The sequence below is a fragment of the Pleurodeles waltl genome, chromosome 4_2, assembly GCF_031143425.1.
Source record: "Pleurodeles waltl isolate 20211129_DDA chromosome 4_2, aPleWal1.hap1.20221129, whole genome shotgun sequence".
NCBI lineage: Eukaryota > Metazoa > Chordata > Amphibia > Caudata > Salamandridae > Pleurodeles > Pleurodeles waltl.
In genome coordinates, this window is record NC_090443.1 from 123,376,858 (window position 1) to 123,403,095 (window position 26,238).

The 26,238-nt window shown below is 44.2% G+C and overlaps 1 protein-coding gene across 2 annotated transcripts in view; it reads left to right on the forward strand.

Annotated features, from left to right (window-relative positions):
- The window catches only part of CDK4 (cyclin dependent kinase 4), a 369,431-nt gene that overhangs the window by 17,829 nt on the left and 325,364 nt on the right, over positions 1-26,238 (forward strand). For both annotated transcript variants that reach the window (XM_069230925.1, XM_069230926.1), the window contains exon 2: positions 19,835-20,121. In XM_069230925.1, coding sequence (XP_069087026.1) covers positions 19,904-20,121 — 218 coding nt within the window. In that variant the 5' untranslated portion in view covers positions 19,835-19,903. The remainder of the gene's footprint in view (positions 1-19,834; positions 20,122-26,238) is intronic.

The window sequence follows — 26,238 nt, forward strand, 5'->3', positions numbered from 1 at the left end:
AGGCGTACCCAGACTCATTGCTCCAATCCAGAAAAAATGCTTTGGTGAACGTTGTGTCCTGATCTGAACACCAACTGCAAACCTGTCCAGTTGATAGTCTAGCTGAGAGGCAAACAGGTCTATTGAGAAAGGACCCCCACCCCCCAAAGGGTCCTTTATCTGATGGAACGCTTCTGAATGAAGTTTCCAGAGACTGGTGTCCCTCCAGTGACTGGATTGCCAATCCGCCACCTGATTGGTTTCTGCTGGGAGGTGAAAAACTGGGAGGTGATCTTCCGACACAGAGATCCGATTGGCCAGGCAATAATCCAAGAATATTTGAGGCAAGTCACTCGTAGGTGGTTGACATTGCGAACCGCCACCACAATGTCCATATTGAGGAGGATACAACATTGCACTTACCCTTTGGTCCAGCCCTTCACCGCGAAGGACCTTGCCATGAGTTCCAGACAATTTATGTGCAGAGCCTCGTCTACAGACGACCAATTTCCTCCTGTGGAATATTCTCTGCAGCAAGCTCCCCAGCCTGATTCGCTGTCATCCGACTCTTATCACCAGATTGGGTTGGGAACCAAAAATCGCTCGGCCATTCCAAGCCTCCATATGTACAATCCACCATAACCATTCCTCCCTCGCTTCCGCTGAGGGGGGGATGCATTGGGAATAGGTAAGTCCCTGTTGCAGAGGAGAAATCTTGAGGCGTTCCAGCTCCTGATAATAGAGTGGCCCCGGAAAAATGGCTTGGATGGAGGATGAGAGAAGACCCATAATTCATGCTAGATGGCGCAACGAAATCCGTGGTTTGGACAGAGTCTGCCTCAGTTTGTGACGTATCGTAGTCAAATTACGTAATGGGAGACTGAGGGTAGCCTACAGAGTCCACCATGAAACCCAGGAATTGTAGAGACCGGGTTGGGTAAAGAGAAGACTTATTTTCATTGATCAGAAGTTCAAGAGATTCCAGCAGGTGGATAGTCCACTGCAGATTTCAGTCGGACGCATTGGACATTGATTCATAAGAAGCAAATTGTCTAGATAGATCAGACGGAAACCTTGGCTCTTAGGTGTTCGACCACTGGTTTTAGCACCTTGGTGAAGCACCACAAAACGGAAGATAGCCTGAAAGAAAGGGATGTGAATTTGAATATCTGCAATTCCTACTGGAATTGTACAAAGCGCCTGTGAGGAGAAAGGATGAGAATTGTCAGGTAAGCGTCCTTCACATCTAGCGGACCATCCAATAGTTTATCTGCAGGAGGTCCATGAGAAGGTGAATTCCCCCCATCTTTAAGTGGCGGTAAACAAGCCACTTGTTGAATTCCCTTAAATTGATGAGTGCGCTGACCGTCCTCCTTTTCCACCAGGAAAAGATTGCTGAGGAAACCTGATGGATGTAAGGTGGGATGGACAATTGCACCCTTCTCTAGGAGATGTGCAATCCCCTGCTTCACCAACTCCAACTGTTCCAGAAGGAATGTCAAGGGGTTGGGCCTTTGAGATCGATAAGGAGCCCTTAGAATTCTATTTGGAAACTTTTGACCGTCTGAAGAACCCAAGCGTCCAACGAAAGACTCCCAAACATGCAGACACTGCTCCAATCTGCCCCCAAATTTCAGCCCCTCTGAGTTCTGTACCCCTATCTTGGAAAGTGTTGTTTGGGCCACCACCTCTTGCACCTCGAAGGGTAACTTCTCTCCTGGTAGAAAGTCCTAAATCTGGATCTGTCTTGCCAGTGCACACGACGGAAATCCACACCTCAAGCATGAGCTTGGTGCAGCCCATGGCAGGTCGAGCGCCCCCTACCACGATCAGCTGCCACAAAAACACGGGGAAGAAATATGTTTAATCGAAGACTTGGCCTGATCTAATGAAGTGATGGTGTTCACGAATTTGCCCACTTGTCGTACAAAAGGGTCACCAAAGGCTTTTCCTTGGGCAGTAGGACTCGCCTCCGACGTAGCTGGTTCGTCCAGTTTTGTGTCCATTTTTATTAGGAGACTTCCGGCATTCCGTTGAGATGGCACAATTGGCATTCCCTAAAAAGATGATGGCTCTTTGAGCCCAATTGGACAATGCTTCAGGGGCTGTTGGAGAACTAGACTCCCTGGCATCCTCTACCATATCCAGAATCTTTGTTAAAGGCCATGCTATGTCCTGGAGCTTACCCTAGCAGGGGCGCCATGAGAAATCTGTCCCTTTCTTGGGATCTGGCTAAATTTGCCAACAATGTGGCCATCTTGCTATCTGTCTCGGGTATGGGACACTTTACCCTCCAGAGAAGGCCTAGGTATTCAGTTTTGAGACCGCTTCGTAGTTCCTTATCACAGGGTTTTGCAGTCTAGCTGCAACATAGGAGGCTAACTTGGGAGGATGGGTGCCAAGGCCTGCTAGGGTCCACATGGCCATCTGAAGCATTAGGGGAGTCGTCCCCATCTGTAGAGGCATTGGGGAAAGGAGGAGGGGGCGTCTCAGGAAGTGCTAGGATTCCCAGCATCCAACAGGGGCAATTTGTGAGTCCATAAAGGCTTTTCTAAGGCATGCAAAAGCATCCTTATTGACCCTTGACTCATCTGAGTGCTTGTGTTGGCCTCTGGGTTAGAGGTGGTCGGCTGCCCTCGAAGTTTAGGGCCCAAAGGTCCAGTGTTGTCTTTCCTTTGGCCAAGGTGCCCAAAATATGAGAGGTATCCTGCCAAGTATAGGCCCCAGGGTAAGGGTGTTGTACAAGACCTGGTACTGCTACCCTCTTTACTGTGGATAATGAGCCACCTGGGAAGTGTCCCTGGAAAGTCTGTATGCAGGTAAGTCTTACCTGCTTTGCAGGTGTAGTATCTCCACCTGGTGGCTCTCTGGGGAAAAAGATACATGTCTAAATAATGAACATTACAGCCCCTCTTTTTTTGTTTTTTAAACTGATGCGCACCTCTCTCTTCAACCAATGACTAAGAGATGTGCTGACTGACGGGAGGTCAATTTGCAACGAGCGTGACTGCTGAGGCCCCCTAGCGGAGACCGCACTACCCACGAGAGCTGGGCAGTGAAACCAAGCAGCCAAGTAGGAACGAAAATGTTGCTGTGGCTGTGCAGGGAATGAATAGAGAGACACATCAGTGGCAAGTAATGCAGCGAACAATTCAGCCTAGTGCTCATGCCGCTATAACAAGCAATAAACTGGCAAACATGGAAAACCAATGAGAAGCTGAATCTCTTATCTTGGGCTGCTGGAGCATCGAAGAAAGAGGGTGATAGACGGTCCATGGTGCCTATGCTTGCGCGCCCAGTCCTTAATAAGTAGACTTGTAAGGGGACGCGTATAGGTTGCTGAACCTTTTTGATTCGCATGAAGTATCCTAGCTACGATGTAACAAATGTTCATCAGTAATCAACGCACAAATCAATACCATTAAGTAAAACATTAATCATTTAATCATCAGTTAATAACCTCGCATCATGACATTCAGTCATGAACAACCACAACTCAATTTCCGTTTTATCAATTTTATTTCCCTATTAGTTAGAATACTAAGTCATGGGGTAAATTCAAACTTTATTCAAAGCAAATCCGTATTAATTCATTAGAAGGCACCAAATACATAATCTAATCAAAACTTGCATTAGAGTACATTGTAAAGCAGCAGCATATGTCAATAAGTGAATCAGGAATGAATAAGTCAACCTGAATAGTGAAGTTCAGCAAATCAGTTTGTCAATCAGTTTTCTCTGTTTGTCAATGTCATAAGGTAGGAACCTCACGTAACCCAGATTAGCATCTGCATGTGGAACTTCATGCGAAAAGAGTTTTAGAACATGAATTTGGAAAAATATCTAGCTAAGAGAAACTATCTAAAACAGCGCAGTTGGTACCTAGAAAGAAAAGGCACAAAAGATAATTCAGTCATTTTGTCATATCTACCTATCATCGATCTGGATCAGCAACAAAGTCAGTCTTCGTCCTCCGGTCATCAATCGATCAGCATCACATCAGGCTCTGAAGAGCTTGAGCCCAATGACTGAATCTCAAATTCTTTCTCTTCTTTCTCTTCTTTCTCTTCTTTCTCTTCTTTCTCTTCTTTCTCTTCTTTCTCTTCTTTCTCTTCTTTCTCTTCTTTCTCTTCTTTCTCTTCTTTCTCTTCTTTCTCTTCTTTCTCTTCTTTCTCTTCTTTCTCTTCTTTCTCTTCTTTCTCTTCTTTCTCTTCTTTCTCTTCCTAGTCGCTCAGACTATTCCCCCAATTCCTAATTGGTCAATTAATACACAATTTTTCATTATCCAATAGTCCTTGTTTTCCCAATCTATGAATTCTAACATTACGTAGTTGATTGGGTCACTTTACGATGTCCTCATCATCCGGTATCAAAAATGTTGCATCCTCTTCTCCAGTCAGTATCTTTATTGTTCGAGTCCTGGGGAAAGTACATTCAGAATGCTTTACACAGTCATTGATACAAATTTTGATTCCCTCATCTCCTGTCCATCGATTCACGCATAGGATTTTAGCTGAGCAGATTTGATTAAACAAGTGGTTCATTGTCAGTTAAGCTCTACAATATCTTTAAATATGACCTATTACTACATTATTCAATATGTTTTTCTATATTTCATACATGTTGTTCATTTTATTAGTACATTTGTAAATCTTGGTGATCGCTCTCCGAGGGCACATGTTCAAACATGCACATTATTTTTCTACTTTAATCGATTTCTACAATTTTCTTTATTCAAAATACTCAAACATTCATTAATACCTTTTAATTAATATATTTACTCTAGCACCTGTTTTGGGACGCTGTGCTGCTCTGATTTGACAGTTTTTTTTTCTTTTCCCAAGTTCTCATGGGAAATGTAGTTTATTATCTTGTAACATTATGACTGCTAGAATTAAAAGTGAAAGAAGTTTAAGCCTACTCATCGCCTCCGGATCCTGACATAGAATCACATTTATGGTTTCTTCCATTGTAAATTCCGAGATAGTTTTTCCAGACACTAAAATTTTTTATTTGTGAACCACTGTAATCTGAGGGAAGGTAAGGCCCTTATCTTCAAATCCAGATGCCTCACTAGCAGTTCTATAAGTCTCTTTTAAGAGATTTAGTTGGATATATATCTACCATCTCTCATTCCATTTATTATTTGTCAGTACAATTAACATCCAGCTCAATGATAGCTTCATGCGAGATGTATCCCTAATTTGGGACCCCTTCAATTATGATGGCTTTCGTGGTGATCAGTGACTGCCATGGCAGCCCTTACGTGCCAGATCCTAGCACCTAACAATATGTAATCAATATTACTTTTGTAGCCCCCCCCCCCCCCTCAAATGTAAATTTAGCACTAAAATCTGAAGTGGCACTCCCAATGCATGTTCTTAGGCCTTGTGGGATGACTGTCTGCTACCTGGAGGGCAACAGAGCTCATCCTGATATTCTTCCTAGATTTGGGGGATAGAGGAATTCCTCAACCTTCATCTTCGACCCTGGTCATCTCCAGCAAGGGAAAACGAGGGCTCAAAGCTAGTGTTGAAGTCACCTGCGATAACCACTCGGTGACTTGCCCCGTAAGCTACTACAACAGCATCCAAAGCTCCTCAAGTCTATGATGATTTGATATAAGGAGAAGAATTATTAAAGATGTTAACCAGAAGGTAATGGAATCCCTGACTTGTGGAAGTGCAGCAAGATCTAAAGAACCAGGAACAATTGTCTTGACTGAACAGTCACTTGACGTTTTAACCCATATAGTAAACCCTCCAAAAAGCCGGTCTACTTTCGAAGCTATAGCCTCAATGTTATGGGTTATATAACCCTGCCTATAAACCTTATTGACTGTCCAGGTCTTTTGAAAAAAAATACAAATATTAAATTTATCTATGAATGCTCCCCAGTCCTCATCAGCCAGTTTAAATTTAATCCTGGCTCCATTCCAGTTAACTAATTGTAAGTTAGTAGCAGAGTGTTTGAAATAACATTTGCACTCAAAGGCGTATCCAACGTGTTGGGGGCAATTACAGGGGTCAAGTTGTTGTCTCTAGAAACCTACAAGTTGCAGAATTTCCTCTTGTTATCGGAGGTAAGCAGGTTCTTTCCCGTACCAGTGATCTGCTGCATATAAGTAATGTGAGCTGCCCAGGGGAGTGGGGGAGGGTGGGGGAGTTGATGTTATTAGTCAGTGGCAGAACAGACATATTATGCGGTCAGTTGATCGTGGCCAGGCCACTATCACCAGGATGAGCTGGATTAATTGCAGCATTTAGACCATAGCTGCTCCTAATAATGGTGATGGCACAACCGTCCCTGCTCTCCTCTCCCTTCCCATCATCTGGGAGTCTTAACTTGAAACAACTTTCAGGCCCTCCAGAAGAAGAGATACGCTAGTCTAATTAAATTAAATCCTCAACCAGTTTCAGTTCAGTCAAGTACCGTTGACCCCCAGGCATAATAAGGTGTCGTGGAGACACAATATCTGAATAAACAATCTAGTAACTATGCCTACTATTTCTGATCCAGTTTAGGACCTTGTTTTCCAATTCCATAGCACCAAGAGGTTCTATAGGAACCTTTGTCATAAATAGTGTGACCGTGGTGATGGTGGTGGTGGGGGGGCGGACGCAGAGGGGGTTGTGTGTGGTGGGGTCATAAGAGGGGGGGGGGGGTTAAGCGTTACTCGCAGCCTAGTTGTAGGGAGCGGCTCTGAGATGCAGGGGGAAATCACATGTAGAGCTGGTATAAAGCCTGCTTTCTGGCATTGTGTGTGGGGGATGAATGGAAGCTTTGGCATTTTTCATAGTCCCAGGAGGGATCTTTATATAGATACTGTTAGGTTGGGGCAGGGAGGTATACCACTGTTGTTAATGTGCTACGCAAGCAGGTCTTCATAGTTTGTACAGGGAGTGCAGAATTATTAGGCAAATTAGTATTTTGACCACATCATCCTCTTTATGCATGTTGTCTTACTCCAAGCTGTATAGGCTCGAAAGCCTACTACCAATTAAGCATATTAGGTGATGTGCATCTCTGTAATGAGAAGGGGTGTGGTCTAATGACATCAACACCCTATATCAGGTGTGCATAATTATTAGGCAACTTCCTTTCCTTTGGCAAAATGGGTCAAAAGAAGGACTTGACAGGCTCAGAAAAGTCAAAAATAGTGAGATATCTTGCAGAGGGATGCAGCACTCTTAAAATTGCAAAGCTTCTGAAGCGTGATCATCGAACAATCAAGCGTTTCATTCAAAATAGTCAACAGGGTCGCAAGAAGCGTGTGGAAAAACCAAGGCGCAAAATAACTGCCCATGAACTGAGAAAAGTCAAGCGTGCAGCTGCCACGATGCCACTTGCCACCAGTTTGGCCATATTTCAGAGCTGCAACATCACTGGAGTGCCCAAAAGCACAAGGTGTGCAATACTCAGAGACATGGCCAAGGTAAGAAAGGCTGAAAGACGACCACCACTGAACAAGACACACAAGCTGAAACGTCAAGACTGGGCCAAGAAATATCTCAAGACTGATTTTTCTAAGGTTTTATGGACTGATGAAATGAGAGTGAGTCTTGATGGGCCAGATGGATGGGCCCGTGGCTGGATTGGTAAAGGGCAGAGAGCTCCAGTCCGACTCAGACGCCAGCAAGGTGGAGGTGGAGTACTGGTTTGGGCTGGTATCATCAAAGATGAGCTTGTGGGGCCTTTTCGGGTTGAGGATGGAGTCAAGCTCAACTCCCAGTCCTACTGCCAGTTCCTGGAAGACACCTTCTTCAAGCAGTGGTACAGGAAGAAGTCTGCATCCTTCAAGAAAAACATGATTTTCATGCAGAACAATGCTCCATCACACGCGTCCAAGTACTCCACAGCGTGGCTGGCAAGAAAGGGTATAAAAGAAGGAAATCTAATGACATGGCCTCCTTGTTCACCTGATCTGAACCCCATTGAGAACCTGTGGTCCATCATCAAATGTGAGATTTACAAGGAGGGAAAACAGTACACCTCTCTGAACAGTGTCTGGGAGGCTGTGGTTGCTGCTGCACGCAATGTTGATGGTGAACAGATCAAAACACTGACAGAATCCATGGATGGCAGGCTTTTGAGTGTCCTTGCAAAGAAAGGTGGCTATATTGGTCACTGATTTTGTTTTTGTTTTGTTTTTGAATGTCAGAAATGTATATTTGTGAATGTTGAGATGTTATATTGGTTTCACTGGTAATAATAAATAATTGAAATGGGTATATATTTGTTTTTTGTTAAGTTGCCTAATAATTATGCACAGTAATAGTCACCTGCACACACAGATATCCCCCTAACATAGCTAAAACTAAAAACAAACTAAAAACTACTTCCAAAAATATTCAGCTTTTGCTATTAATGAGTTTTTTGGGTTCATTGAGAACATGGTTGTTGTTCAATAATAAAATTAATCCTCAAATACAACTTGCCTAATAATTCTGCACTCCCTGTATACCCTCTTGTTAGTCCTTTAGGGTGCACCCGGAATGATCTTGAGTCAACTATGTACTTGTTGATATCACATTGGCACAATGGAACAGTCCGACTTGGGTCCCCAAGGTGTATCAGGGGGAAAAGACCTTGGGCGCCTCCAGATAATTTAGCGAGAGACCCCAACACGCCTAACAATTTGTTTTAAGTCATTAATCTCATCCCTCAATGCAGCAATAAGACCAACTATTTTTTTGAGAGTTGAAGGACCGGGGCAGCGCACGGGGTATCAGTAGGAGAAGTCTGAAGAGAGTCAGGGAGTTGCGGCTGGAGAATGATCTCCTTGCAAAGTGTATTTACAGAAATTCTTAGGATACTTAGTGTTTGAAGGGCAAGAAACCCTGACAAACGTGGTGGATGTCCAGTCTGCTTTTATGTGCAGTGTGTTGGCTATAATGTGCTTGTAAAAAAGGCAGACCGAACATCTGCCACGATTTGGCCAAGGATGGAAGAGGCAAGCAGGTCACTAGTGTCTGCCTATTTATTCGAGTCAGTGAAGAAACAGCGGCTCAATCTAATTTAGAAAGAAACACGGGTTTGGGTTATGGCAGTCCTTTTATTTGAGAATTATTTGAAAGATTTTTTTCAACTTGGGCAAAAAAATGAAAGCCTGCATATGGAAGTCATGTAATGGGCCATGAAAAATATGTATCTCATGCTTGGCCATTTTTAAAATCACTAACTCTTATTCTGACTGCTTCACTTAAGTCAGTTTCCAAGAACTTCACCTTTGTGTGGTATAAAGTGAAGCAAGATGGAATGCACTGACCTGGCTGAGATTGGCACTGGGGGACAGTAATAACTCTTTCCTTGCCAAGTACAAACTCTGTATGTGCAGTATTGTTTATTCTTCTAACAAAAAATAAAAGGCTGGCAACATTTTCAGGAAAAATTTGTCTCTGAACTCCGTCACTCCATCCCCCAAATCCTCCTCATTACACAGGAGGGAGGTCAGCCCGTATGCCAGGGCAGTGGAGGGGGGTGGATCTGAATCACTCAAATACCTGGATTCTGTTGCTGGATTCCTCTTGGTTCCTTTCTGCGTGGGCCCGTTGGAAAGGGAAGAGAGAGCACAGAGAAACCACCAGTGGTTGCACATTCACCTTCCCACCACTGCAGAACCAAAAAAAAGAGAAAGACACAACACACAGAAAAACTGTTGAAGGAACTTTCTCAAGTGCTGCTAAAGGAGGCCGTAGAAGAGGGGCCAAGGAAGATTGTGTTTTCTCTAGATTCTTTTGTAATGCTCAGGAGGCTTATTTTAGCTCCTCTTACTCAACAAACAGCCAAAAAAAGAAACGGCCAGGATTTTCCAAACAGGAGTTTCTTAGACAGCCACCATTCCATGGCAAGTCTTACCAGATCTCAATTCACACGTCTTCATAATTCTTAACATTTTCTCAGTGACTGGTTTGGAGCACAACTGGGATGACCCTCAGGTCACTGATTTCCCCCTCCCCCCCCCCCCCCGTATACATTCTAGCCGACGTTCTTAAGTCTGGCTCTCCTGGAGAGTGTTACTATGCTACTCTAAACCATATTCTAGTTCGTAGATGGTGCTTAAGTTAAACACAGTATAGCACTGTGCTGCTTTATACTAGGTATTTTTAAGAAGAGGTTGCCTGACTCAAGACCAGTTTTCTTTGTGGTTATTTGCATTAACTATATCTACTCGTATGTGAAGTCCCTGATCTCTTAAGACCTGCCTTGTAAACTTATAAATCAAGATGCCATGGGCGTTATTTGAACTGAATGTTCTTTGACACCGATTTTATTGGCCTCGCAAGTAAGGGCAGCTCCAGATTCAGGCATGCTTAGATGCAGTGATGCTGATGCAATTTTCCGTCGATGCTGATGCAATTTTCCGTCGTTGGCCATCGACTTGAGGGTTGTGTGTACTTTTCGTGTTGCTGATACACATGTTGAGTTAATTTTAACAATCATATTTTTATTAATACATATTGGAAAATGTCAGGAATACTATAACAGTCTCTTTTATCCTGTACCGTATCAAGAATCTCACCAGTTGAAATTACAAAATAACATACATTTGCAGATCAGAAAACAGAAGATTAAACACAGATCTCCACGTAAATAGAATGAACAGCAGTTTGCCCTTCTACTATTCATGTCAAGTAAAAGTGTGTAATTGAATGCTTTAAGTCTGATAAATAATATCTTGCATTTTGTTAATTTCCCGTCAAAACATTTGAAATGTATATTGGGGTGCTGCGGCACTCCTGGCCCCCCTTTTACGTGCAGGACTCGCTGAACTTGTTAAACAACTGGTCTTCCTTACACCATCGGGCGGAAAAAAGGGACAGACCACAGAAGCTCGTCTTAAGGGGTAAAAGGCCACTTTAATAGAACAGGTCTGGTATAAAACAATAACCTTGGCTTTAAGCCTCACAAAACTAGAAAACCTCACTAAACAATATTTCCTCCTAACCCCTCCCCCACCCTCTAAACTTGCACCTCCCCAATAGCCCTTGATCAATCCCTTCCCCATCTGTCCTGCTGCCCACCTTTTGTAGTTCCCCTTGCCTTTCCTCCCTTGTGACCCTTGCTAAAACCTCCCTGCCCTCAAATCTTTCTGCATCATCCCCTTCACCCCAAAAGCCTTTATGTGCAAATCCCCCACCAGACCTGCCTACCAGCGGCATGACACATAACTGAGCAAATACTAAAGATGAACAACAAAACGCCGCATCACATACCTGTCCTATTAGAGCCTAATTAAGCCAGCAAGCAACATAAACCTTAAGTCTTACCCCCAACAAACAACAAAAACCAACAGCTAAACAAAAAACTAAGCATCTAAGTGAAAGGAGGGCGGGTGGGCCCAAAAAACAGTACCGCCTCCTGGGTGGGAACAACGGCCAAAGAGGCCGCCCACACCCAGCCCTCCTATTATTATATACCCACCCCATCCTGCCAAATAGTCCAATGACTGACCCGATCCCCTCGTGGCCCGATCAGCCCAAGGGGAGACCGGGCAAGACCTTGGCTCCCCTCAATCCCCCATCGGGAGGAATAAATTGGACAGACTACAGAAGCTCGTCTTAAGGGGTAAAAGGCCGCTTTAATAGAACAGGTCTGGTATAAAACAATAACCTTGGCTCTAAGCCTCACAAAACTAGAAAACCTCACTAAACAATATTTCCACTTAACCCCGCCCCCACCCTCTAAACTTGCCCCTCCCCAATAGCCCTTGATCAATCCCTTCCCCATCTGTCCTGCTGCCCACCTTATGTAGTTCCCCTTGCCTTTCCTCCCTTGTGACCCTTGCTAAAACCTCCTTGCCCTCAAATCTTTCCGCATCATCCCCTCCCCCCCCCACCCCCCCCAAAGCCTTTATGTGCAAATCCCATGCCACACAGGAAAACCCGCCACACGTTTTCCTGACCCACCCAGGAAAACTAACGATCCCAAAGCTTCTCCCCCAACAAATCTGCGATCATGATCCTGAGATCCAATAAGTAGAGCTCATTACCCATGAAGGTCAAATGCACGCCATCCTGCCAAAACAAATCGACCTCCGATGCGACTAAATTCTCATGCAACAAAAAAGAAAACCCTTTATCCTGACAATTTGCTCATTTCCCTATTCACCTTTCTCCTTTGCTTCTCTATGCCAGAAATCGAATACGCACCTCTCCAAACCCTACGGGGAACTAAACCTGTCCAAACTATGTGCGTACCAGCCCAGCGTTCCTTAATCCTCACCAGATCCATTTTCATTGCTTTCAAAAATCCTATACCTGACAGAGAGACCAAATTGTTCTCCCCAAGATGAATAACCAATAAATCCGGACAAATTCCTCTCTCCATCCTTCTCGAAAGAACCAACAACAGCTTAGCCCACCTCATGCCGCTCTTACCAACCCAACTGATCCTAATTCTCGCTCCATCTAAACTTAATTGCCTTCTGAAATGCCTGGATGACGCTTGCTTCTCCGCCCACAGCACAAGAGTGCCCAACTATCCACACGGAACAGCCTCCATCGGGTCCCCCGACACAACCTACGAGAGAACAGCGAAAAACGCATGAAAAAACGCTTAATTACCACTACATAAAAGAATAAAGTGAAAGAAAGGAAGTAGTGGGAGAAAGAAAGTTTGAACAAGACAGACAGAATCCACAAAAAAACATAGCTGCGTAAATAAAAACCCACCTCGCCAACTAACCAACCAATAAAGCATGCCATCATTGACACTGACGAACGTAGCGCTTAAAACATTGTGATTTCCACCTCCCCAAACCCATAATTAAACTATCAGATTTACCCAATAGTTTGGCTTCTGTGGCAGCTCCAATTTGAAAGGAGTGCGTTCCATAGCACCGAGAATCTAGACCCAACAAACCCATAGACCTTCTCAAAACAACAAGCACTTGATGGGCTGTTAAGAGTGAACCATCCTCATGAAAGAATACAAACCTTGATGACTCTGGCAAACCTCCCACAAAGGACCACCACAGCCTAACCGGACAGAGTGAAGACCCATTACCCTGCAAAACTACCTCCTGGCCCCTCCCCAATTGATCCATCTTTGATGCTTGCAGCCAAATCACTACAGCCCCCTTCCTTACCTGCACATCGGACTGTAAAATGCCATCATGTCCTTTAACTCCTAAAAGTTCTGAAACCCTGAATGCTCCATGAAAAAGCCAGGACATACAGAGCGATACAAATTTGACCTCCCAATCAGAAAAGCAAACCTCACCCAAAACTCCCAGCAGGTCCTGCATTAAATGCGATGTAATAGGCTGCCTACGATCCCTCCTCGCCCCCACTTCCCTGGCCCAACCCGAAATCAATCTTCTACAAAGTTCACCCTCAGCAGGGTCATAACCCCAAAAATACTTCCCATAAAAAGAAATACCAGACCGCTTACCTTGTATGGTAACAGCAGACAAACCCATTTCAATTTGCTGCATAATAAATTGAACCTCATCTTCCCTCCGTTTCTCCCAAGCCTCAACGCCCCCCTCCCGTTTTACAGCACCTGACTTTAAAAACTCCAACCAGGCCTGCGCATAACTCTTCCGAGTGGACGGAGCTATAGATGGCTGAACCAGCTCCAACATCCTCACTCTCCTAATTCCCATAACTCCCTGGGAACCGCCGTCTTCAGCACATCCTCTCCTGGTGCCAACCCACGGAATCCCTGCCACTGGAAACGAGACCACACATCAGCCACATCATTATTGACACCAGGAACATATTTTGCCTTGAACATCACATTCAATTGCAAACATTTCAGCAAAAAGACTCTCAGAAACTTAAGAACCTTCTCATCCCCTGCGCTCTGCGAATTTACTAAATTGACCACAGACTGATTGTCCACATTGAAAATCACATTTCTATTCTCAAAGGTGGAACCCCAAACGGACAAAGCGACAACTGGTGGAAAAAACTCCAAAAAGGCAATGCTATGTTTAGCCTTCCACCAACTCAAAGGCCATCTCTCTGCAGCCCAATGGCCATCCCAGAATAGCCTGAAACCGTGTGTTCCAGAGGCATCTGAAAAAATTTGAATCTGCCAAAGCCAGTCAGAATCATCCACCAGCATGATGACCTTGTTAAACTGCTGCAAGAAACCAATCCACATCCTCAGATCATCTGACACTCGCCTGAAGCCGAATATGATGGTGCGGTAACACTGCTCCTCTCATCGCAAAGCCTAAGCGCCTACAAAAAGCACTGCCAACCCGAATCACTTTACAAGCAAAATTCAAATGACCCAAGATACTGAACCTGACGCAACTTCAATTTCGGCTTCCTGACCGCTTCCTCCAACAAAGATACCAAATGCTGTACCTTCTCTCGTGGCAACCTTACTTCCATTTTACATGAGTCAAATTCGATTCCCAAGAAACTCCGGCAAGTCAAAGGCCCTTCAGTTTTTTTTCTGAGCCAAAGGAACCCCAAACTTTGCCATCGACCTCTCAAAAGTCGCCAACACATTGCCACACTCACCAGACTGAGGTCTGCCAACAAATAAAAAATCATCCAGGTAATGAGCAACAAACCTCGCCCCACACTGATCTTGAACAAACCATTGTAAAAATGTACTAAACATCTCAAAAAGAGAACAAGATACTGAACAACCCATTGGTAACATCCTATCAACATAAATGGCATCCTCAAACTGCATACCGAACAATGAAAAATCTTCCGGGTGCACTGGCAAAAGCTGGAAGGCCGACTGAATATCTGATTTAGCCATTTCAGCACCACGCCCACATTTTCTCAACAAAGAAATTGCATAATCCACAGATGCATAGTGAACCGCCGAATCTTCTGGAGCAATAAAATCATTTACCGACGCTCCAGCAGGCCAATACAAATGGTGAATAAGGCGAAACTCCCCTTGCTGCTGCTTAGGTACCACACCGAGAGGTGAAATCGTCAAATTAGGTAATGGCCAACTGCGAAAGGGCCCCACAATTCTACCCAAAACCAATTCCTTCTGGAGTTTAGCCCTCACCACTTCCGGGAACTGTCTCGCTGACCTCAAGGTATTAGCCCATCTCCTCAATCTCGGACCTTGATAACATAATTTAAAACCTTCTTGAAAACCCCGGGTCAATATCTTTGCCTCCTCCGACCGCGAGTAAGATTGCAACCAATAGCCTATCACCTCCAACTTAATAGGAGTAGGGCCCTTTACCTGCCAGCTGCTGTCTGTGAGCCCTGCCTCTGTCTGCCTCTCTGCCCTGCACTCCTTGTCCCGCCCAATTGAATCCACCAAAACATTGGTATGCTGGGTGCTGCCCCCACAATTGGAACAGTCATGCCTAAATCTGCACTGTTGCCTAGTACACAGTCCACTGTTAAATGACCAGCATGCCCTATTATGCGGGAACTGACCTCTTTGTCCGAAACCCACCCCAAATTGGGTGGGACGCCCCTGAAAGCTATTGAACCGGTAAGCCACAAGCTGTGCGGGTCGTAGGTGCATTCCTGGCAGTTCTCAACCACTGCATCCATAACTCGTTGTCAATCTCCTCTCCCCCCCCCCCCCCCCCCCCCCCCAAAAAAAACTTTCTCCGGATAAATAGCTTTATGGTCTCGAAACTCCTCATCATAATGAAACCAGCCGAACCAACCATAATTCATCTGAGCCCTTCTCACCACAGCCACATTCTTAAAGAGGGCCACACAATTATCCGTAAAACGCTCGCACAAAACACTTGCATAAATCAAAAAGGCAGAAGTACAATTCTCAATTGTCGTTGGCACCTTAGGTCTACGAGACAACTCCCATTCCTCTTCCTTAGGACCTTCTTGTGCCTGCACTTCTCTATGGAGTAATTTTAAAAACATCAATGAATTTACCTTTCCATATTTTTTCCTTTAAACTTTAAGTGAGATGCGCCCCCAAAGGCATTACTCCCATATATGGTAGTTTTTTAACGTTTAGAACCACCCTGGCCAACCAATCCACTACCGACTTACCTGCAACCGCCTGAGTAGTACTCGAAGAACCTCCCAACTTTTTACTCTCCTTTGCCCCATCCCCTGCCTCCGCCTGAATAGTCACATCCACATTCTTTGCATTCTGCACAACCATCCTTGTATCACCACAACTTGCCCCTCACCCCCCCCCCCCCAAACCTGACTCCCTTGCGACCTCACCTCTACGTAAATTGCCAGCCTAGTCTCGACAACATGACAGACGATGACCCTGGACCGCCCGCCCACTCGTTGTGGCCTTCTGGGCCGCCACTGACTGCACTCCAGAAACTGGAACTTCCTCTTCATAATCCAATTCCTCTTCCTCAGTGACCAGACCTGAAATAGCGCTCTGGCTAGCAGGAGTCGTCTGAGTGACACTTAAAGTAGGATCCAAGGATCCCCCTTCTCGAACTGGTGCCTCCCTCGCAGTTGGACGAACCGCTCCGGATTGTGCCCTCTCTTCCACCCGGTGTACTGGGGATGCCCTGATCTCCACCCGTACTCGAAAACCAGCTGGCTGCCCCAACCATTGATCTGCCGTGGCTATCCCATGTCCGTCAAACATGAGCAGCCTCACACCCAGGCCAGTACGCCCTCTGATCCTGCATCCAAAAATCCAATCTCACCTGCGCAGAACCCGCACTACCATCCTCTCTGGTCACACCAGAAATGTTACCCCGCAGCACAGAACCCTGCTCGGCCACAAACTCGACCTGTTCCCTTGCTCTGAAAACTGACTGATTGGCAACCTCCCACTCCTGCACTCTATGTACCATGGGACTAACCACCCTAGGAACCCACTGCAAAAAACTATTACCCCGTACACCCAAACCTGCAGCTGCTAAATTATTGATGCCTCTCCCCGTCCCACCAAAAACCTCAACAATCTCCCCTTCCTCATAAGAGTAGATCACTACAATCTCATTGTCCACTGAAAGCACTGCACCCCCCCGCCCGTAAGCAAAAGAGCACCTGCTGCTACCCATGTTGCTTAAAAATACCTCCACTGAGGGCTCGGCCATATTGGCGGCCCCTCCTAAGGTGCCTTCCTCTAACAGTGTCTCGCAGCGTTCCCCACCGCTCTCTAAAGCAAGTGGGGCTCGCTGAAGCCTCTCTTGTGCGCACGTGCGTTTTTTGCCGCGCACGCTCTAACCTTGAATGCCCCCATTTGGCCTCCGCAACTCACTGCGCTCTTGGACACACGCGTCTCACTGAGCGCGCAACTGGACACCGCGCGTGCCACCTCTCGCGACCAGACCAGACCGCACCGCAAGCTCCACGGAGGACCCCCTGCTAACTGCTGCCTCAAGGATGCCCCGGACCTCTGTGAGAAATGGGCACCACCTCCGCGCACGGTGCAAACCAGAGGTAAATCCGCCGCTACTTGTTCCTCACCCTCAAAACGCTCGGGTGAAACCGAGACCTTCCTACCTGCCACGCTCTTTGTTTTAAACTTCTTAAATTTCCTTGGGCTTGTTTCAGGAGACTTGCAGGCTAAAACTGCTGCAGACACACGTTCAGCTGAAGACCTCTTCGGTCTCTTCAGCCCCACCCATGCCTGGTCTAACACGCCTTCTTTTATCATGGTCCTCCCTCCCAGCCTCCCGCAATACCCGTAAAGCCTGAACTACGCAATTGGACTCCATGACCACAGCAAAAAACAAAGCAAAATCCTCTCACTGACGATAATTATCTCTGACCTAAAACGCCCCCAAAAAAACAGTACCACCTTCTGGGTGTGAACAACGGCCAAAGAGGCCGCCCGCACCCCATCCTGCCAAATAGTCCAATGACTGACCCAATCCCCTCGTGGCCCGTTCCATCGCCCGATCAGCCTGGGGGGAGACCGGGCAAGACCTCGGCTCCCCCAATACCCCATTGTCCATCTAGGAGGAAGGACTACATTAAGCAGTAGCGTAATTTGGTCTTGTGTGCGATTCATGTCTTAATAGTGACCACTTGTTCTATTTAAGGGACACAAATAAGGGAAAATAAAGTATTGTTGTCTCCACTGACAGTTGTAGGATTGGACGTCATTTTCTCTACAAGAAATCTGACAGGACTGAAAAATTGTCTGATTCAACAGTGGAAAAGTAGTTTCTTGGAGCTAATGGTTGAGAATGTTTCCAAAGTTAACCACGTCTGGATAACAAATGTGTAGGTGCCATTTTTGGAATTGCTACTTCAGTTCATTAAATCTTTCCTTTTAGTTTGGAGAACTTTGAGAAGCCACCATGGCAACATAATGGTCGAGACTCCTTGAAACTGGAAAGGTATGATACTCTGATCCTGAATCGAGCTGTATCTACGAGTAGGAGTCAAGGGACCTTGATGGAAACCAACTAAATTGGTATGTTGTCTGTTACAAGCTGAGCTATAACTGGAAGAGCAGAAGAAGGCAAGATGTGTGAGGAATTACAGATTGAAGGAAACCAAATAAACCTAATTTTGTGGATGCGCCCAGGGCCAAATCGACACTTTCGGAATGCTTCAAATTCGTAGGATGTTATCGAAGAAGATAAAGCTAAAGTTAATGCACTGTTCTGTGGATGTCCTTGCACATGGTTAGGAAAAAAAAAGCCCTGAAATGGTTCCCCAGTAACCGGATGTTACCACTTAGAGTTCAACATGGGGATGTTCTTGCAAGTGATCTCAAAAACCACTCCATAATAAGACAAGAAACTGCCAGCCTTGGTGTGCTGTACTGAACCTATAGTAACTTGCACATCTTGCTACTCCAGGGAGGCCTTTATCCACAGGTTGGTCTTCATTCGTGCCAAGGAGAATAGGAGTTTGGTAATCTGCCTGTACCTCAACAAAATGGTGTGGCCTCACAAAGGAGGCCTTCTTTATATTAAAGTCTCATACAAAGATCTTCTCTGCTAGACGTGTACAATGGTATGGTGGGGACTTGTGTGATCTTCCTTGTAACATAAGGTGTATATATAACTTCAGAGATTCTGTGTTTTTTTTTTTTTTTTTTTCCTTCAGATTCAGTTTCGGCCATAATGAGTCTCCAGGTTATCCTTTGTGTCAGAAGGGTTTTGAGGGTTATATTCGCAGGGCATAGACCACTTCAGAAAGGTTAACCTCTTGTGAGATAGCCAAGGAGGAGTTTTGAAGAGTTTGCTCTCTGGCCTCCGTTTTGCAAAGCCTGCTCTTTTGCCTTTGGTCAAGTGTGTGCAATGCTATCTGACCCCAGTTTGTGCAACGGTGCACTAAGTAACCATGCTCCTAGCAAAGTGTGTGTCTTGCGGTGTCTTGCTCCAGAGGTATTGCTTTTCATGTTGACATTGGCTGTAATATTTTTCTCCTAGGGTGCACACCTATTTGGCTAAGAACGTTTTCCACCTCCAAAAATATAAGCAATATGAGAAATAGGTTGAAAAACCCTAAACATTATCAAGTAAGCCCCATTGTTTTGGGAAGAGGGCCGAGTCTCTACTGATGATGACAGAGGGGAAAACCAAGTTAGATTTCAACATACCCTGCCAAAAACAACTTCAATACTAAGCACCTTAAAAAATGGTTTTAAGTGAAAAATAAAGTAACACAAAAGATACATATACAATACCAAGGTGACTGGGCAGGACCCCTAGGTATTTGGGTGGTTGAATGTTGCGATTGTGATGGATTTTGGTTGTTTTAATCAACTGTATAGTTTCACTTTTTTTAAGACCATAGGCTTATGGAAGCAATTTTTTTTTTGTTTATTTTGTAATGTGATCTGCGAACCCGCTTGTGCATGCAGATACTCCATATTAATTAATAATCAGTGTTTTTGAAGATTTTTTTTTTATAAAGTTCCCATAACGGAGAACTCTGTATGGCTTTCAGTGAGTGTTTTATTATTGTAATGATGTGCTGCTGTTACCTTTTTGGTGCATTTGCAGGGCAGATTGCCTCCTATTGACCAGCCTAAGGGGTCAGCTGTGGAAGTCTCCACATTCACCAGAGTCAGCATGGCGAAGGAAGTCCAAGCAAAGTATGAACCTGTGGCGGAAATTGGAGTCGGCGCATATGGTGTGGTGTACAAAGCTAGAGACCTGCAGAGCGGAAAGTTTGTTGCATTGAAAAATGTTCGCGTCCAGACTAATGAAAATGGACTTCCCCTTTCAACAGTACGGGAGGTGGCTCTGCTAAAGCGCCTGGAGCATTTCGACCATCCCAATATTGTCAGGTAAATGTCTATCCTCACAACTTTCAAAGGTGTGTTGTTTAGGTGATCCTTAGCTAGATAGTTTACTTGTCTGCACAGATTCCTATTGCCCATCTTATATTTTCCTGATAATCCTTACAGTTTCCATTTCTGCTTTTACTATCTGATAGTCTTGGTGCTTTTTTGGTCTGAGTAGCTTTGACATGAGAGCATAAGGAATTTCTGATCTGCGTGGTGCTTGGCCCACGTGCTCAGCAGCAAATGCAAAGTTCTGTTCCGCATTGAGCTCCAAACTTGATGTTATACGGCTCTGTGGTTGTTTGAAAGTCATGCCCACCATGACCTCGTGGACAGTCCTCCCAATTTCTGCATGTCAAAAGTTGATTCTTCAGTGCCTGGACCTTTCGTCACAAAAACTATCCACAGTATGGTCCAGGAACAAATTATTATGGTTTTGCTTTCCTGACATTTGATAATCGCTGGAGGTGATGCAATGCAAGTCAGTCAGAATGCGGTAATCTACTATAGATTGATAGACTGTACAAGGAGCAGGTGAACGGTGTTTGTGGTTTAGTGGGTTAACCACAGAGAGGCTCTATAGAATGCTTATTCTTCCTGCTGTTTCATACAATCGCACCAGTTAGGCCCTGATTCCCAGGGATATCTGATCTAGCACACACAATACGTTTATTATTTTGAAAGTTCTGTTTTGGACACCATCACTTTCCAGGTCACATGGTGTCCAGAAGTGCACTAGGATCTGATCTGGACATCCTTCCCTGGTCAGGTTTCACACGGAGTTTGATATTTTCTTGTGCCCCACAGTTGATGGTGACATCCTTTCTTTTTTTAAAGGCTCCTTCCTAGTTTGGGCATTGTAGCTTTTTTCACTAGCCATTGTAAAGAGATGACTCCACTCCTGTTTGTGCTGTGCCCCTAAATGAGTCAACACAGGGTAAGTAGGAGGGACAACTGGTTGTGAGTGCCATTTTGGATCCTTTACCCTTGTTTATCCACATGGATCGAATAGTTCCGCTCACCCATACACCAGGCTAGGTCAGATATAATTTACCTGATGTTTTTTTTAAATCTTCCTCTGCCGGTCACAGTGAGCTGGATAAAGTTCAGGAATGAAGGCTACTTAATATTTTGCAGGACATATTCATGGATTGCCGCCCCTTCCAATACTAAAATTTCAACTGTAATCTATTAGTTGTATTTATATGCATTTCATATCAATCAACTTTGTATAGCTTCATTATGATGCAAGTGGCCCTATATGTTTTATTTTGCCAAGAAACACTTCTTTTTCCTCTTGGAGCTCATCATAATAAAATAGTCACTACTAGACAATATATGCCATATCTTAAGAAACATCGTTCACCAAGCTGGCTACATCAACTCAGCGGCTAGTATCAGTGAGGCTTCAACATAGTCCTCATCTGAGTTTAAATGCAAAAAACGTTCCCTACCGGTGATAACTGAGTAACAGCAACCCCCTCCCTTAAAATACCTATACCATTATATACAAATAATGACGGTTCTAGAAATTAAGCAATTCCTTAACTGAAAAATACAAATATAAGCAGAGGGAGGCTTGAACAAACAACAAATTACCCCCACCCGTTGTACAGGTGAACAGACTAAAAAGCCAATGTTCCCTAAACTTAGGGATGTAAACCCCCAATCCTAGAGACATATCCAAGACTTGTGGTACCCTTTGCCACTGCTGGAGCATTTTGGTTATGCTCTAAACTCAGTTGACGGATCTTTTTACCCTAATAAAAGGGTAAGAGAGGTTGACATTAGTCAATCAACATTTCATTTACAGTATGAACAATTTGGCCACACAAGGAAAACCCAAGTCTGAAATAAAGTTAAAGCTTTTTTTTTTTTTTTTTTTAGTTTATTCTCTGGTTAATCTAGATGATTCTCAAAACCAGGCTATAAAGATAGGGTGGCCCGACGAAAAAATGTTTATGCTATCTAAACATTCAATGGGCTATACAGAAGAATAAAAGAAGAATCTGTTGCTCTGAAAACAAACGCTGAACAGCTCTTCTAAACATAAAGGCAACCTAATAATCGCCTAAGTCAACTATCTAAACAAATTCTTAAACTAGCAAGTCACTAATGGAGATGGGCTTGGCTACAAAACATGGGGACAAAAAATAAGCATTTGCAATACAATAGGTCTTGCATTTTCTTGAGTTAGAGCTATTGGCATTGTAAATTCAAAACTGGACTTTTCTTGCCATATAAATTGGCCAACCGGGTATCATAATTTTGTCTTTTCCTGCCATGTCTTTTCACTGGCGGTTACCGACATCAGAAATCACAAGCCCTTGAGGAGAGACCATTGAAAATGAGGATGGAAAAGTATTTTATTTTTTATTTTAACAGAAACAAGTCTTGCAAACGTTCCTGCCTGGTGTTTCAACAAAGCTTTAATAAGTTAACAAGAGCAGACTAAGAAGATGTATGGCCCTAATAAAGGAGATAAACAATGCCCTGTGTGTGATGTCCGAGTGCTGGCAGGGAGGGGCCCTAGAGGAGAGACTCGAGATGTGAGGCTAAGCAGGTTTCACATCATTACTTCTAGTTTTAGTTACATTATACCAGAAAGGGCCTATTGTGGCTTTTGTGAGCAGTGAGCTAAACAGCCAGGTGTTTCTTTTGTAAAATAAGCTTATTTTAGGAGCCAGAGGTGAGGACAGCACTGGAATAAAGGCAAAACAAATGTCAGTAACATAAGAGGAGGTGGGAAGAATGGAATGCTGCAATAAAATGCAGGCAGCTACCAGCCTAAAATACCCACAGTGAAAAGGGAGCACCAAAGAAATGCTTAAGTAGTCAGTCACAGCAATAGATAAAGAAAACAAAGTGGAATAATTCAGTAGTTGGTCACTGCTCTGAAATAGAAAAAAGAGGGAGAAAAGGAGCAAGAATTTTTAAAGGACGCTGCAACCAACAAATGAAATCGCTTTAAGCCATAAGAAGTATACTAAAAGTATACACAAGTTTGGACACTTACGCTCGACCCAAAAAGGAAATAAAGGACAAAAAGCATTTGGAAAAACATTTAGGACAAAATGAAGCTAACTAAAAGCAAAACTAAGTAAAAACGGAAGGTGTCAGCATGTCAGAAGCTTGGTCAAGAGTCTTCTCATTTGTCAGGGGAAATCAAAGATTTTCCAAGTAAATTATGAAGGAAAGTCAGAATTTTATTAGACACGGATGCGAGTATTATGCTTTTCTTTTCTTGCTTTAATCACATGGCAGCCACAGTCAAGCAACATTAAACCAATCCCAAAGGCGAGTGAACCAGCAGCCAGTGGGGGAAAAAAAACAGAACATATAATGCACCAATCAGACACAGTAAGCGATGCAAGGTATACCAATCTTGACCGCAAGCAGCCCTCTTTTCTTGTGCGAGAATGGTCATGAGAAAGTAATAAACATTGGTAAAATTGATGCAATAAACAGCTAAAACTAGAGAGAGAACGCCTTGAATCCCATCCAAGTGGAAATCTTTAACAGTTCTGTCCGTAAAATGAGGACAAGGGTCCCTGGAAGAACGGTCTCCTTGAGGAAACTCCAGCCCGGAGAAGCGTTGCAATGAAGTTTGTTAGGTGGAAGACAATGTTGTATTTTCTGAGACTAAGGGAGGGAAAGAGAGAAATAAACCCAGTTAATGAAATTCTGAGGTGGGATAATACTCTCCTCCGTGTCTTTAATAAAACACGGGTCTGTGGTTGGGCTTATGTGATCATCCTTAAAATAGCCTTAAGAAGCAGTAGTGAGGACTTTAGATCTGCTCACTTTTTGAGCTTTTCCTTACAGCATTTAATTGGTCAGAAGGTATGTTCTTCAATGGAAAGCAGTGATTTTATTGCACTTTTGTGTGAAACCTTCTGCTGAATGCGCGATGCCTGAGGTTTAGGCTGATGACAATTGTACAGTAAAGGCTGTAGGCTTAATTGATTAATTGGAAAGAGGTGTCAGTTGCCTTGTGTGCCATCTGTTTATTATGAAAGGTTATGAAGGCACCATGATTAAATAACTTATTGTGAAAAGCATGTTTTTAGTGGCTTTTTAATGGTTGCATTAGACGGCTACTTTTTAAATGTGAATTCTCAATGATTAACATGTTAACTATGGTCTTTGTTATTGATTACTTTCTATGACAAACCCTGTGAATAGATTTGCAATTTAAGAAACTCTGCATGTCTGTTTTTGTTTTAGGAGGGTTTGTTTTTTGTTTCCAGTTCATATATATTTCTGGATATTCGTCACCTTTATTATCATCTTTCCGGGTTTCATACTCGTTCTGTCAAAAAAAAAAAAATGTGCCCTCTCCAGAACACCATGTGGCTCCAGCCATGACTGCATCTGGACATAACCATTAAACATGCAGAAGGTGATAGGAGAAATGCTTGCAAAAGTCTAACCAGTGGCAATCGCTCAGGGTAGCATTTCAACTCCTTGTTAATGTGAACTTTAATGATGATCCGTTAGCAGAGGGCTCAGGTTTGCTCATAACGAAGATTTTCAGTTCCTAATCTGACATCATTGCAGTGACTGGTAAAGATTGTGACCGTACAGAGGATGATGATCTGGCTGATCTTCCTAGTTTTAATACTGATGTAGGCTTATGTCCAAACTTACAAGGTGTGAGATGTCTGGGTACTTCACCAGAAATAGACAGCCATTACTGCTCTGGCTCTTCCACTGAGGACAAAGTTGCGGGGGATGCTGCTGTCATACCAGGGGCCTCCGCCATAGCCACCCCCTCCCCCCCCAAAGTTATTACAATATTTCCACCAGGATGACTGGCAGAAACATCGTATTACCATGTTACCGCTTGTCAGACTGATTTAAACCGTGCCACAACATTGGCCTCGACCCTTAAGGGAGCAAAGGCCAATGCCGTGGCACAACCGCACCCTCATAAGTGTGCATTCTGAGGGTGCTGGTGGGAGGAGGGGCAGCACTGGCTATGCCAAGGGCAGTGCAGGGGTCCCCCTGTGGGAGGCGCCACCTTGAAAAGGCTGGCCGAAAGAGGACTCGTGATCAGCACGGCTGCACTGAACTCTGCGCCGGTGTGGCTGGCCATGACTTCGATGGCTGCCACCTCGCTGGGATCCATGATCTTGGTGGTGGCTGTGGGCCCCCTGGCAGACCGACCCCCAGGCTCGTAATCTGGCGGTCGGATCCCCAGGAGTGTGGCAGTCTGACCACCACTGTGGCTTTGGCGGTCCTTGGACTGCCAAACTCACAATGTGGCCCTAAGTTAAATGTTTTATCAGCGATCTTGCAAACATCCTCCTCACTAGCAGAACCGTTCTTTCCATTCAGTGAAACGTGTTTGTAACTTGTCATGGTTGCACGGTGTAAACCTTTTTTTGGGTGCCAGTCTATAGATGGATTGCAGATGTCACAGGTCTCCTGAATGTGAGCTCTGATTTGTTTTTTCTGTTATTAGGAAATCTACTTGTCAAACTGCTGTCTTCGAAGCAGAACCTGAATGCTTTACCTACAGTAGCTCCTGCTAGACTGTTGAGAACCATTATTCTGTGGGCTTTGCTTTTAAGATCTTGACCTTCTATATAGTTAATGCCACATGTCCTTTGTTGATATGTTTATGCCTTGTGCAATTATAAACCGTGTTCAATAAGGTATCATTCAAGGAGAAAAGCATACATTATTCAAATGTTTTGGATAATATATCATCCCATTTATAAATGTAGGACAAATAAGAGAAAAGATGGCCATGTATATTGATTATAATTTGCGAATTGATGGCTGTGATCAGCTTGCCAGAACACATTAAAAATTAATTTACAAATTGGGTCAGTGGCAAATTGGCGGTATCCAAAAAGAAATTGGCTTGGCTCTGTGGAGACTTTTGCTCGATCTGTAGTTACTGCTGTCATGCTGCTTTGGTATGCCTAGAAGCATTCCACTGGATAATCCAAAGATGTCCAAGCTTCACTGATGGACATGCTCTCTGATGGCAGTCAGCTTTTTTGACAGAAAACAGACTCCTCCCTCGCACCAGAACAGTAGAGGCTCAGCTCGTGCATTGGGCTTGGCCTCTACAGCTTGACAGTTCGACACACAATGTAAAATGTTTTG